The sequence below is a fragment of the Crotalus tigris genome, unplaced genomic scaffold (assembly GCF_016545835.1).
Source record: "Crotalus tigris isolate CLP2741 ecotype Arizona unplaced genomic scaffold, ASM1654583v1 scf7180000018371.15429387391:27106975, whole genome shotgun sequence".
NCBI lineage: Eukaryota > Metazoa > Chordata > Lepidosauria > Squamata > Viperidae > Crotalus > Crotalus tigris.
Genome location: NW_024096970.1, coordinates 17,868,120 through 17,882,694, shown reverse-complemented (window position 1 = coordinate 17,882,694; position 14,575 = coordinate 17,868,120). Strand labels below are relative to the sequence as shown.

The 14,575-nt window shown below is 38.4% G+C and overlaps 1 protein-coding gene across 41 annotated transcripts in view; it reads left to right on the top strand.

Moving 5' to 3' along the window:
• Positions 1–14,575, top strand: part of NRXN3 (neurexin 3) — a 1,348,849-nt gene that overhangs the window by 869,475 nt on the left and 464,799 nt on the right. For 2 of the 41 annotated variants that reach the window (XM_039351590.1, XM_039351589.1), the window contains exon 1: positions 12,770–13,246. The exons of the other annotated variants lie outside the window; for them this stretch is intronic. In XM_039351590.1, the coding sequence (XP_039207524.1) occupies positions 13,009–13,246 (238 nt within the window). In that variant the 5' untranslated portion in view covers positions 12,770–13,008. Of the gene's footprint in view, positions 1–12,769; positions 13,247–14,575 lie in introns of those variants that run through there. 41 annotated transcript variants of the gene reach the window in all.

Below are 14,575 nucleotides of genomic sequence, written 5' to 3'. Positions count from 1 at the left end.
ATATCTGCACAAAAACCAAGGAACGGGGTAATTTCTGTCCTGGCCTGTATCTTTGGAGTTTTATAGTTTGTTCACTAGCCTACAAAGGATTTGGAATAGAATTACAAAGATATTATTGGTTTACATATAGAAAGGATATGAATATATTTAACTTAGATAAGTGGGGAAGAGGAGACTGTGACTTCCAGAAAAGAGGTGGGAAAAAAGAGCAATTTGTTTTAGAACTAGGAACATTTGAGAGTAATTGAAGTTAACAAGGCTTTTTTGTTGACATTTAGATGCTCTAAACAGAAGCTAAAATGGGATTTGGCACCTTCCCACTCTACTGTATAGGTTCTGAAGAGTGAAAGAAAATAAAACTAAAGGGTTGTATGATGAATTTCTCTTCCTCCCAATATAAACACACCCTACTCCTACACACTAATACTGTGCCCATTCATGTCAGCTGAGCAATCAAACAACTTGAAAGGAATCATGAAAGAAAATAAAAACAAAACTGTGCTTATCAAAGACAGATAATGTAATGATTGTTAAAGTTTCTGACCATTTTGAAAGAGACAGCTACACTGTGGAAATAAATACACATTCTGTCAAATTAAAATTGCAATAGAATTAAAAAGATGAACATAAACTATGAAAACATATTTATTATTTTCTGCATATCAGCAAGGAGTTTCTGGCTTAGTCCTACCTCTTTCCATGTACCTTCATATCAACTACTCTAGTTTACTCTACCTGGTTATCTAGGTATCTTTCACCTGGACTCCAATAATCCCTTTGTCCTCTAATCCACCACTCTTTGGCCAGGTTGTTTGAAGTTTGTACCATTTACCTAATTTATCTAGAAGCAGCATACTAAGAAAGACTTCATTATATATTCTCCAGGGTAGCAATTCTGTTCTGGAATACAGTAGTTTGAGCACAGAAATATATCCTATTGATGATTGATCTGATCTGATCTGTGCCTTTGAGTCCGTGTTGACTCCTGGCAACTTCCCAGAAAAGTGACTGCAATTTTCTTGAGAGATTTCAGAAGTGGCTTGCCTTTGTCTACTTCCCAGGGCTGAGAGAGAGAAAAACCCAAGGTCACTCAGCTGGCTGTGTGTTTAAAGCAGGGCTAGAATTCACACTCTCCTGGTTTCCAGCTTTAATCACCATGCCAAACTGGCTCTTGATTTATTTTATGATTTGTTTTCTCAATATGATTTATGACCAACCTTTAGTTGTACAAAAATGGTGTACTTTATTCTCCTATTCCACCATAAAAATAATTCTGTGGAAAGAGTTGGGGTGAAAGATTCATCCTGCCAGCTTCAGTGTTTAAGGGAGGACTAAATAAGTTGCCTTATGTTTTAAACATCTTTATTTTACTCTTAGGAATTTATATTTTTTTCATGTCAATGAAGTATCAGTTTTTCCTTGTTATAAAGTTTCCATGTATCTAGAGAGGAACTTAAGAACCAAAGAACAGCCTGTTCCCCTGTTGCTTTGATTATTGTAGAATCAAAGCAATAATGCTATAATGAGAAAAATAAAGTCTCTGTATTGATGTCAAAAACGATAATGTGGGAGGGCATCCATGTGTGAAAACATCTCAGTAAAAAAATCTGGAAAAACGATGGGAAAAGATGGGACTAGTGAGAAAGGAGTAATTCCTAAAAGGAAGGGGCAGGCTGGTGCACACAGCAGCCACCCAATGAGATCTGCCTTTTTTGAGTGGATGATCAAGACAAGAAAGAAGGAAGCAACTGGTCAGATCTTATGGTGGCCATAAGTGAAATTGAGCACCAGCTCATCAGCAACCCAGATTTCTTGCCAACCTACTACAATCCATCCTGGAATTTCTGTAGTTAGCTTAAGAAACAGATGGAAATAGTATGATTTATAAGGCAATTTTGCATCACAACCAAAGTAATCCAATATTGTTAGTTTGGTTGTCATTTGGTCTTCAGTATCTTAGCTAAAAAAAAAATTCTTGTCATCTGTTATCTGATGTTTTTAACAGGAAATGCCACAAACTGAACCTGGGTCACCTGTATGCAAACAATATAATCTGCTATGAATTATTTTCCTTCCTGACCCAATTCACAGATTCTAATGAGCTGCTCAGTAAACTATAAGCTAAGAAGCTGACAACATAAATGCCATCTTTCCTGTGAACATATCAGATATTCTTTCATAAATCAGTTTTTGTACATCTCAGCTTACCTAAATATGCAATTTATCTACCACCTGAACTCCAAGGGGCTAGAGTTGGGGTATATAAATGAGGATAATAATATATTGCCCAATTATTGAACAAGACTGTTGTAAAGATTGCCAAGATAACATATGTGGAACACTTTGAACACTTTAAAGTGCTATATAAATGCTAATTATTATTACTGTTACAGCCCATTCTGGGTTTTATAACAGATGCACAAAGAACGCCCAATGTATCTATAGTTTTTCTTACTTACTGGATAAGCATTCTGCTTTGTCTGAACATCTTGCAATTAAAGAGTCCCACTAATTTAACTGATTCAATGAAAGTTAATTTGCACATCCTGCTAACTAGAATTCATTGGAAAAATTACAATATCCTTCTCTCCTTTCAATCTAAAAGAGTGGAGGAGATTTCTGTATAACCATTTCAAAATGTGATAATTGCATATGTGGTTATTTTAAACTTTCATAATCTATATAGTACAGACCCTAGTTGATGACCATTTAATATCTCATCATATGAAGTGGAACATCTAACAAACTGTAGATACTTTTCAACATACATGAGAAAATCCAAAAAGCAACACTGCAACTTTTCAGATTATGCAACTTTAAGATAGGCATAGCAAATTTGATCACTGCATATATGCATACCATTTCCATGCTTGTTTCATTTGCATAATTAAGAAGCACTTAACCCCCCCCCCAAAAAAAAAGTGTGCTAGAAAGGAATTGATCAATAATCAGGTATGGATGCTATGGAAATTAGAAAAGTGGTATTGCTGCTCAGTTGCTTCTGACTCTTCATGACTTGATAAATATCGGTTCTCCAAGATTTTATGCACCTTTGCATTTTGTAACCTCATTTTTGTAATATCATTTATAGCATCTGGTCATCTTGTCTTCTGCTAGCCTTTTTTAAATGCCTTAGATTTTCCAAGCATGAAAGTTTATTTCCAAAAAATGTTTGCTTCCATTCCATGTGATATGTTCAAAATATGTAAGATTTATCATGTTCATTAATGCTTTATGTGAGCTGTCTGTTTTTACTTTAACTAGTGCAGAATTATTTGGTCTGCTTGCTATTTATGATACATTACTGATGTAGAAGATCATAAAGAAACACAATCCAGTGTGGTAAAAGTATTACTTGACTGAATGTTATTAAACGTAAAACATAATAGGAAGAAATCCAACTTTTGTATTGCAATATATTAGATCAATGAAGATGTAATGTTTTGAGATAATTATGTAATTTCATCAAATTTTCTAGCTTCTTTTTATCCCATGGAAAATACAACTACAACATTCAGTAACAGATTCTACCAGATAACAATAGAAGAATTCACTAAATCAGAATTTTTATTTTATAAGAATTCATCCTTCTATTCGCCACACCTAAATAGATAATCTTAGCTTATTTGACCTCTGTCTAGTGCATCTAGTACACTATTTAAAACTACATCAATTTTTAGAAGAAATATTTCTTTTTCTTTTTAAAAATTAAATAGAAACTTGTATATTTAATATAAGGATGGAGATAAATTATAAACTGAAAAAAAATCAAGGGACTATATTGATTTCCTGGCTTACTTCATCTGAAGTCACTTAAGAAAGAAGTCCTCACTACATCCCAAAATTATGAAACTATGGGAAAACTAGCTGCCCACATTCCATTTTTGGACTCTGATCAAACTGACGTCATGACTTCAATATCAAATTAGAACTTTCATTTTTACTCCCTTGCCTACTTTTTGATACCATCAAGTCAGATGTCATAGGAGAGAGCCTGGCAGAGCCAGGGGGAGTAGTCAAGCAAGGAATCAGTTTAGAGTCTTAGCATAATCACAAGATGTTGAAGCCCCCCTTGATTACCATTGAACCTTACCTATCTTTACTCAGATATAAACTCTTAATCTAAGAAGATTCCTGTTCATAGGCTTGAGTAAAAAATCAATAATTTATTATTGTGGACCTGGTTCATCTGACAGATGAAGAGCTCTGTAGATCACAAAATCTAGTTTTTGTGACTTTTGGGTTAACCAACTGAGAAATATAACTCTGTTCTATGAAAAGAACCAATACTTTTTTCATTAAAAATGTGAAAAGTCCAATGCAACACTACTAACACCTTTAGCTGTAGTAGTAACTAGTAACCAAGGGATACAGTGTACAATTCTAATAAAAGCCTGTATCAGTTCATCTTATCTGACATTCTTCATCTGATATGTCAAATGCTATTTATACGAGTAGAATTGATCTGGACTCATTTAAGATCATTATCAAGCTGCTAAATAATTGTTTCAACATAGAGCATATATATGATCCTATGTTCTACAACTTTTGCTAAAAGATCTTAGGTAGAATATTTGAAGGAAGCTAGGAGAAGGATGAGGAAAGTGACATCTAGATAAACTTATATGCAAGAATTTTATATATAATCAAGTTAAATGCAAATCAATATAGATTGATTTAATTAAATTATTTGCAAGAGCTTATTATTTTGCAATTGATCACAAATTCAAAAGGAATTGATTCAGATTAAACCAGGGGTCTTCAAACTCGGCCCTTTTATGACATGGACTTCAACTCCCAGAATTCCTCAGCCAGGCATGCTGGCTGAGGAATTCTGGGAGTTGAAGTTCATGAGTCCTAAAAGGGCCGAGTTTGAAGACCACCCTGAATTAAAGACTTTCTAGGCTAGCTGTCCCTGAACTTGTTTCCTTCATTCTTTTCTTTTTTACTTTTATAAATCCTGATTGACAAACAAGGGAATAAATACATGGAGAAGCAGGTTAAAGTTTTGCTCATGTTGGATATATAAGAAGGGAGTATGTGAGTATGTGAGTATGTGCATGTCTAATTAAACTAAATCCAGTGTATAACTTTCCTTGGAAATATGAAGTAGAGCATCCTCAAATGAGGAGTAATTTATTCCTTTCCTGTTGTATAGAAAATCCAAACAGAAAGTATTCCTATCTGCCCGTTCAAATGCTTACAAATATTTTCAACTGTCTAGCATTTAAACAATGGGCTGACTGGATTGAAATTGACAGTGTATGAGAGAGGCTTGCTATTGTAGTAATTTTGTTCATGTGTGAGATACTCCAAGTAGAGAATTAATCAATCTTGGAATTCTTCCTTGCTGTAATAGATATTCTTCTAGTCCTAAATTGGGAGAAAAGGATAATTAGAAATTCTGTTGCTATTATCTATCTATCTATCTATCTATCTATCTATCTATCTATCTATCTATCTACCTATTTTACAAATAACTCAGGGTAGTTAACATATCCAACACACCTTCCAATTTTCCCAAGAACAATCCTGTGAGTTGAGTTGGTCTGAAAGAGAAGGACTGGATCAAAGTTACCCAGTTGGCTTTCATGGCTAAGATGGAACCTGAACTCACAGTCTCTTTCTTTCTAGCCTGATGCCTTAACTACTAGACCAAACTGGCCTCTATGCTTCCTTGGTGATCTGCATGATGATGAGTAATGTCCTTTTAATGCAGGAGAATTTCAGTGCAACAGTTGTTTGAGTCCCTGATTGCATTTATCCTTCCATCTAGAATCACCAGCCCATGGGAAAACCAGTTATAATTTTCAGTCCTTAATGTTTTATGGACCAGGTTGGTAGCTCTAGATACATAGTTGGGATGAATACTTTAGCTAGTGAGTATCAGTATGGAACTTTTTCATGCCAGTCATCTGTTGTTCTGATTATTTATGAACATTGGTTTAGGCTTTTCTGGAAGAGCTCTAAACTTGTGTCCTAAATATCTCAGCTGATAGATCAGTGGAGCAGACAGAGGGAACACAATATGTTTTCCATCTCACTTTACTCCATGCCTCTCTTCACCAACCTGTCAACTGTACTATTTTAGATATTTATCAGATTTATAGAGATACACCTCTTATAGATGACTCTGGGCCAAGTGGAAAATCTTTGGGGTTTAGTATTATCCCTGTGGCCTAGTATGTTATCCAAACCCAAACTGATTGTTAACTGATGATTAAGCAACAATTACTCCTTCAGCAAAAAACAAGATTCACAAAACACTATTCAGCATCTAGAATTTATGTATAGGTGAGTACTTAACTATACTTAATGCTAAGCAACAATTTGTATAGCAGGCAAGCATGGTGAATGCATTATACAAACTGTATTTAAGAACACTTTTTACTTTTTGCCATATGTGATAAGCTTTTTCGTTTAATTGCTGTCTCATCTGGCAATTCATTTGTAAATGTATCTGACAGTTTCTTTCAGCTTAAATACTGAGAAAAGAATTCTGGATTTCAAATGTGAAAATTATTTCAGCTCAATCTTTTCAGGCCCAATCAAAGGAAAATCTGCAGCAATGTTAGAGAAAAATACTACATTCAGTGGCAATTTTATTCATATTTCTTGGAAAAAATATCTGTATACACTTAACTAATATTTTTAAAATGGCTGTGCTAAGCAAATAGTCTAGAAGTGCAAGAATCACCAATATTAATGGCTTTTAGGTTAGTTTAGGGGAGTTATTAATTGGGCTTTGGAATACTGTGATTTTTTTTCTTCAGTCTAGTCATTTAGTTGAGTAATCTTTTTAAATTCCATTCAAAAAGTCTTTTTTGCAATTTTAGGTTAGGATTTTGTTGATGTTTTATTTTTATGGCTGCTAAAGGCCATTGGGTAGTGGTTGCAATTAAATGACATTATAAGGATGGTTGATAACAGGAATGACATTTTCAAATACTTGTGGGGAGAGAATTATGGGGTGAATTGTCTTAGTGAATATGGATCAATAAATGGCTAAATATATACATAATCTGCCCACTTCCTCCAGTGGTACAGCTGCTAAATATATGAGTTACCAATGAATTATAAAACTGTAAATATAAACCCTGACAATGGTTTCATCTAGTGGTTAAGGCACCAGGCTAGAAACCAGACTGTAAGTTCTAGTCCTGCCATAGGCATGAAAACCAGCTGAGGAGAAAAGCACCTTTGTCACTTCTCAGTTTTTTCCCCAAAGATGCAAGATAATGAAAAACGATCAAGTTTCCATAACAATGGTATCTAAAGCATTCACATTTCTAAAGAGGTTCTATGAACCACATGATGGGCCACCATAGGTCTACACATGTGAGGATCCCCGTCCCTGCTATGACAAATAGCTTGGGAGCTACTTATTTTAAGTAGTCCTTGAACATTTCTACTTCATCATGCCTTATCTCATTATACCAAGTAGATAGTTGGGTGGGCGGTTGCAAGGTAAGTTCTCTGATGAGACAAAAAAGAGGACAAGATTCAAGGTTGTAGTAGCACTGAAGAAACCAGATAAAGACACTGAACTTTAGAATCAGTACCATGGAGAGCAATTCACAATTAACTATTGTAACGCAAGCTTCAGTGAGAAACTTGTACAGTTTAACAGTGTGTCTATGAGAATCATTCTGGGAGCACCCTGTCTTCAATATTCTACCAGGCTTTTAAATGGATATTGTCCTCCTTTGTATTGATTGGCTTCTATAGGGGCAGAAGTGGGCATAAAAAGCAGAGAAACAGGAATCTGTTTTGGGAATAGAATGTTGTAAGAGAAGCTTTAGAACTTCTGTAACATTTATGATGAGTGAGATCCTAGTTTTTGTAAGGCAAAACGGGAAGTTTTTCTAAGGCTTACTTAGAAAGAAAGTCTCATTTTCTTTCACATTTTTTTTAAATGGAAGTCTATAAATATATGTGTTAATTGAAAATCTTAATTTAATTTGGAGAAAAAGAAATAGGGAAAAGTCTACATAAAGATTACATTTGACTTTTCCAATTCACCATGTATCATTTTAAGTCACTGGAAGTCAGCATTGCATGTTAAGAATCCTACTTTTTAATTATTTCTTGCATGATTTCTTTTTAAATGCTACACCTTTACACAATGTTCAATGCATTGCGTTGTTTGAAAATTTGGATTCTTCCTTCAGACGTTTTCAGATTTATAAAAAGAGGAATGAAGAAATGATGAACTTTAAGTTTCATTCTGAACACTTAATTTCCATATTTTTTCCCAGCCAACAAAAGGGGAAAATGAATAAAAGAGTTTAAGATTATTATTTGGTATTATAGAATGTCAGTATCAAACAAAGTTGGAATACTGCACCCAGTTTTGGTCACCACGATGTAAAAAAGATGTTGAGACTCTAGAAAGAGTACAGAGAAAAGCAACAAATATGATTAGGGGGCTGGAGGCTAAAACATATAAGGTATGGCTTCTGGAATTGGGTAGGTCTAGTTTAATGAAGAGAAGGACAAGGGGGGACATGATAGCAATGTTCCAATATCTCAGGGGCTGCCACAAAGAAGAGGGAGTCAAGCTACTTTCCAAAGCGCCTGAAGGCAGGACAAGAAGCAATGGATGGAAACTAACCAAAGAGAGAAGCAACCTAAAACTAAGGAGAAACTTCCTGACAGTTAGAACAATTAACCAGTGGAACAACCTGCCTCCAGAAGCAGTGAATACTCCAACACTGGAAGTTTTTAAGAAGAGACTGGACAACCATTTGTCTGAAATTGCATAGGGTTTCCTGCAGGGGGTTGGACTAGATGACCTCCAAGATCCCTTCCAACTTTATTATTATATTATACATTATATTATATTTTATACTTTTGGGAATGTAATTGGGATGGCTATAAATATCACAAGATGTACTGCTTCTTGGTATCATAATTATTAGAGCTAGAAATACAAAATTAAGAGGAAAAAATCTAAAGGCAGATTTAGATGAATATTCAGGTCCTTCCTTCCTTCCCTCTTTCCCTTCTTTCATTCCTTCCCATTTTATTTTTCTTTGCTCTCCATTTTATTATGTGTCATCAAGTCATTTTTAACTCCTAGTGACCACATAGATCTTCATGAACATCTATCCCTATCCCTATTCCTAGCCCTTTCTCAAGAACAGTGTCCCTCTATTTTGTTACATTCTTAATAAAATAGTATTAGTATTGCCTTTCATTTTTATGTATCTAAAACTAAGCGCAATGGATTATTGAATGAGGAATTCATTTTTCCTTAAATATTTTCATTTGACTTTTATGATTGTGTACTTGAGATATTTCTGTATAGATGATGAAAAAGAATTAAGAAATAAGTTTGGGAATTCATATTGGGAGTAAGAGAATGAAAATAGAGAGTCTGTCTTTTGTGCTAACTGTTTTTTTTTTATCTCCATATGTGAAGGGTACCTCTTTGTTTCCCTAGCTTTCTAATCCAAATGATGCAATCTATAGGTTGCAGAGGGATCATGTACATTTGTTTACATGCATATACATCTTTCAAGATTGTACTCTGAGCAGAGGATTTATCTTTTAAAGCATTAGTATGCAGCACCTTTCTATTAATGTTTTATACTACATCCACATCTGTCAGTTCTTTTGTTCATTAGAACATTTTTAAATGGATAATTATTTCTCTGTCATAAAGTATAGAGTTGCATGTAGCCCATGAAGCCCTAGATACCACTTCCAGCTGATCTGCAATGTTTACAATGATGGAAGAGGCAAGCTATAGGGCACACGGGAAATAATCGTATTAATTGTATTTAATATGTACATTTAAATTAAATGGAATTATTTTAACCTTGCCCTCTGATTTGACATTTTGCAATGTGATTACTGGCCTATCACCTGAACACTTTGTATCACCTTTATCTTCCCCCTCCAAAATTATATAATCCCAAATTGGGGAAACAGGTCTTAGGGGACAATTACAGATGATATTGCAAGACAGATGACTAGGTATCCTATAGTCTATCTCTTCCCTGTCATATGTTTGTGTTGCTGAACAACTGTTAAGAAACCAAATTAATTTGTTTGAGGCCCAAGAAACTTGCAGAATTATTTCTTTCACTTCATTTCCTTGTGTGTAAATACCATAATTATTAGTGGTCTTTGGAAAAAAATATATGTATAGTATGAAATCAGCCAAATTTGTTCCCTGGAACAAGTAGTACTTCTTGCAGTTGTGGTAAGAAAATGGTGTAAATGAAAAACAATATACTTTTCCTCAGCACTCCAGCGGAATAGCCTGAATAGCCTATATAAAATGTTAAATTGATTTTGTTTCAGATAAACAATTCAGACAATATATTATGTGAAGTAAAAAAAAATTGTACCGGAACAAAATAAAACACCACATTAATGCAGCAACTTAGTAACAAAGTGACAAGAAGAAATTCAGCAAATGATGCTTTCTCAGTTTCTGCAAATGAAAAAAAAATAGTTACTAAGTTAGACATCAGAGATTCCGTCCAAAATCCCTACTTCTATCAGCCTTATAATCTGACACCATTGTTCCCATCCTGTCATCCAGAATTAGGATAAACTAGAAAAAAAGAGAAATACCAGAACATAAACTTATTTAAAAAATTAACTTAAAACTGTAAGAATTTCTGTGATGGTTCAGGCCATAGGTTTATCTTTGCCAACATTCTATATGATACAAAGATCAAATGAATCACAAGCCTAGGTTGGACAATAACACTTCCACTTTCTAGCGAATAGCATCAACATATAGTGCTGGTGCTTTCAGTTCAGGAAGTAGTAAACAGCTACACATTATTGACTATGAAAGCTTGATTCTCCTTGAACCTATCCAGATTAATTTTAAAACTTTCCAAGCTTGCTACTGTGATTACAACTGGTAGAAAATGCACTAAAGCATAAATTAAAAGCATGGGAACTATTGTCATTGCTAGAATGATGCCAGCTGGGGGTAATGAGGCTTACAGTCTAACTCATCTGGAGGACATCAGGTTGGAGAAAACTGCAGTCTACTCCTGTCTACACTTCTGTTCTCCTCACCCTGTGTCCTCCCAGCAGGAAGGATCTTTTTTTTTTTTGGCTGCTTTCAGCTGTAGCCTGCCTCATTACAGGCGTAGCTTTTCCTCTTCCCTTGGGTGCTGGCAACAATAAAATAGTAATTTCAGAGAGTCGATTGAAAAATGGTTGATGGATCTGGCAGGGATCCAAAATGAGGTTCTGATAGATCAGCTTGTAGTTCTGTGCACTCGGTGAAAGAGTTGGTTGCTCACTCTGCCTATGGAAGCAGAGTTCCTGCCACCTTTTTAAAGTATTGTAAAATCAGGACTTTGATTATGTTTGTGTTTGGGGTAGGGGTGGGAGGGGTGGGGTTTCCTTCTCACAAAAGGAGAGAAAGGAATAGAATTCAAGACATGTTCAACAGCTGGAAAACTCAATCCATTATGTTCCCTATAATTCCTCTCCCCCCATTTATGCCAAAGAGTAATTTTCACCCTTAGAACCAATTCCAGACAATGATGATATCTGAAAGATAAGATGACCATTGCATTAGAAATTAAGATGAGCTCCAAAATAGCAAATGCTCCTTCCTATTGTTATTCTAAAACAACAAAAAAACCTTGTACTGTAACTCCTGTCCTGCGCCAGCCAAGGAGCAAAACCTCCACCGATCTGGCGTTGACAATAGTAATTTGTAATAATCATTCGGAAGCTAAACGTGACGAACGGCTTAGGTTAGTTTCCTTGCCACTTTCCCCTATATATAAGTTTTACGATTTAAAGCGACGCCGCTAATCAGAATGGAGAGCGAGAGAGCGAGAGAGCGTAGGGTTCCAACTTCAGCCCCTCCTTTCTCGGGAACCAGCCAGTCCCTCTGCAGGGTGTTTCGGCTATTCTGATTCGTTCTCTGGAGTGATCCAATTTGCATCCGGCTCGCCCATTTGTGAATTTGGTTTCCGAAGTCCTCGCTTCACTTCACCTGGGTTTCCTAGCTGCCTTCACTTTAATTGAGCAACCCTGAGCATCCTGTTCCACTTTTTAAAAAAGAAGAGAGAGAGAGAGAGAGAGAGAGAGAGAGAGAAGGGAAAAGGCAGGAAAAAGAAAGTGGACAACGGCTCGACTCTGATTTCGTTTGTGGATGGTGGACTCCCCCCCCCCCTTCTCTCTCCTTTTTAAACCTTTGCTTCCTCAGTTTGCTCCGTTTGAGTTCCACGGGAGGATCTGGCAGGTACTTTTCCAGGGCACACGCTGCGAGACCTCCTCCGCTGCCGCCCCGCATCCGAGAGTAGCGCGGTTCAGTTTGTCGAGTGCGTGTCCTTTGCTGTGTGAGTGTGGGCTCCCCGGCGCGTGTCGGTGTGAAAGAGGAGATTAAAGCATCCCCGCAGTGCGAGCTTTGTCCGTGAAGAAGAAGCAACCAAGCCAACAGCTGGAATTGGGATAAGCCGAAGGGGAAAAAATAAAATCTTTCTAAGGTCTTTGGCTGCATTTCTCACCCCACCCCACCCCACCCCCACCTCACCCAATTTTTCCCCCTCTCCTTTCTCCACTTAAAAGTGAGACGAGAGGGGGACAGGTAGGGGAAATCCCTGTGGATTTTGTGAACCTGGAGAAAGAACGTGACAAATGAGAAAATAGGATTCCTCTTTGCTTAGTATGTGTGGCTCCGCTGGTCTTTTAGAAGCTTACTACGTCTGAAGGGAACCTTAACCCCCCCCCCCAAAAAAAACCCAACCCACCCAAACCAGTTCCTGGGATCTAGCAGCGATTGACTTCGATTGCTCGCTCGCTCCTGCGTTACTCGGTTGTTTAACCCATTCCTCGCCCGGTCCATTGTGGCGCGCAACTCCCACTTTGGAAGCGACTCTTCCCGTTTCCCCGCAGCCCAGTAGGATGGGGACTTCGGCATCATGAACCCGACTCTCTTTTCCCGGCTGGAATTTGAACTGCCCGGCCCGTAGGCGCTTCTCTTCTTCTTTCCGGGTTTGTTGCCCAGTGCGCTTGACCATGCGGTGCACTGCTCTGAGAACAACACCAGGACGCTGTCCCGCGTGGACCCTGTGGATGGGCTCCCTCGTCTGGGGATGTATCGTAAGCTCGGCGCGCAGTTCTTCCGGCGCGGATTTGCCGGCTTCTTCGTCCGCCTCTTCGCAGGTGCAGCAAGAGCATCATTTCCATGGCAGCAAGCACCACTCCGTGCCTATTTCCATCTACCGTTCGCCGGTCTCCTTGCGGGGAGGTCACGGTGAGTGCTGCTCACGCTTCCTTTTTTTCCGCGGACCGGCCCGAGGTGGTTTTGCGGGCGCGGGGAAGGGTCCTTGGGCGCGGGGAGAAGCCAAGTCGCTGCCCCCAGGGAGAGAGGGATCGAACCGGAGTCGCGGAGGAAGGGAAGAAACTTTCCCCCGGTCTCTTAAGAGCAGCCCTTAAAACGCAGGGCCTGCTCGCTCCCGGCCAGCGGGATATTCGCGAAGCTTTTGCTTTCCAGCAGGGCTGAGTGCCAGGGAGAGCGCTGCCGGGCACCAGGGAGGGGGGGGGGGAAGAGGCTTCTCCTGGGCTGTCTGCTCTGCTCCTGGCCTTGGAGGGTGGCAGGGGAGATTCTCCCTCCGTCTCCAGGCTCCTGTCCCTCCTCCGCCTCCTCGCTGCTCTCAGTAGCCGCGGCTTCCTTTGGCCTACAACTGACCGAAGGAGCCTCCTCGTGGCAGGGATGCTTCGTCCCCGGCTACGGTTTTCTCACCCTTCGCTACGCTGGGTGAGGAAGGGAAGGCAGATGGGAAGTAGGGGAAGAGAATGTGCTGTGGCGGTGCCAGATTTTGGCCACCGGCGTGATTGTGGGGAGTCGCCCCACCTTCCCCACATTCAAAGCCTCTTTTGCTGCCTCCCCCGATCTGAGCTTCTCTTTCACGAACTGCGAGACTTCCTTGGGCTTTTCTGCTTTCGACACGAAGAAAAATCGTAATAATAACCCAGCGCAGTTGCTGCTTCCCGGTAGGTTCTGAAGAAGGGGAAAAAAAAAAAAAACATTTAAGAAAGAACCGCGTGGGGAGAGAAGAGGATTAGCGTTCCCATAAGCACAACTCCTGGTTTGCTTTTCTCCAGGGTGCACTACATAAACTCCCATTGGCTAAGTTTGTACCACATGTTAAACCGTAAGTCATGGTTTACAAACCATAATGGATCGTTCCATGCAACCTGCTAAACTATAAATAAACCAAATGTTGCCTTAAAGTGTTTTTTGAAGCTAAGCGGGGAGAAGCAATGCAAATCTGAAACTGAGTGTAGGCAGGCAGGAATGGCCTGAAAGGAAAAACATTAAGAAAGATGGTTACAGCTTTTAACTTTGCTGAGGGCTTTTTTTTTGCCCTGCCCAGGACTTACAGTATGACAAACCATTCATAGAAGGAAGATTTTGTTCTAGACTGGGAGGCACTCACTAACTAAAGCCTATCTAAAAGTCATAGAAGGGCCAGCTGTATGGATTGGAAATTGTAGAAGTAATCTGAAAAATCCATTGGAAATAATTAAGGAAATGAGAAAGTCTATTTACTGACTAGGCTCACTGAGATCAATGCAAGAA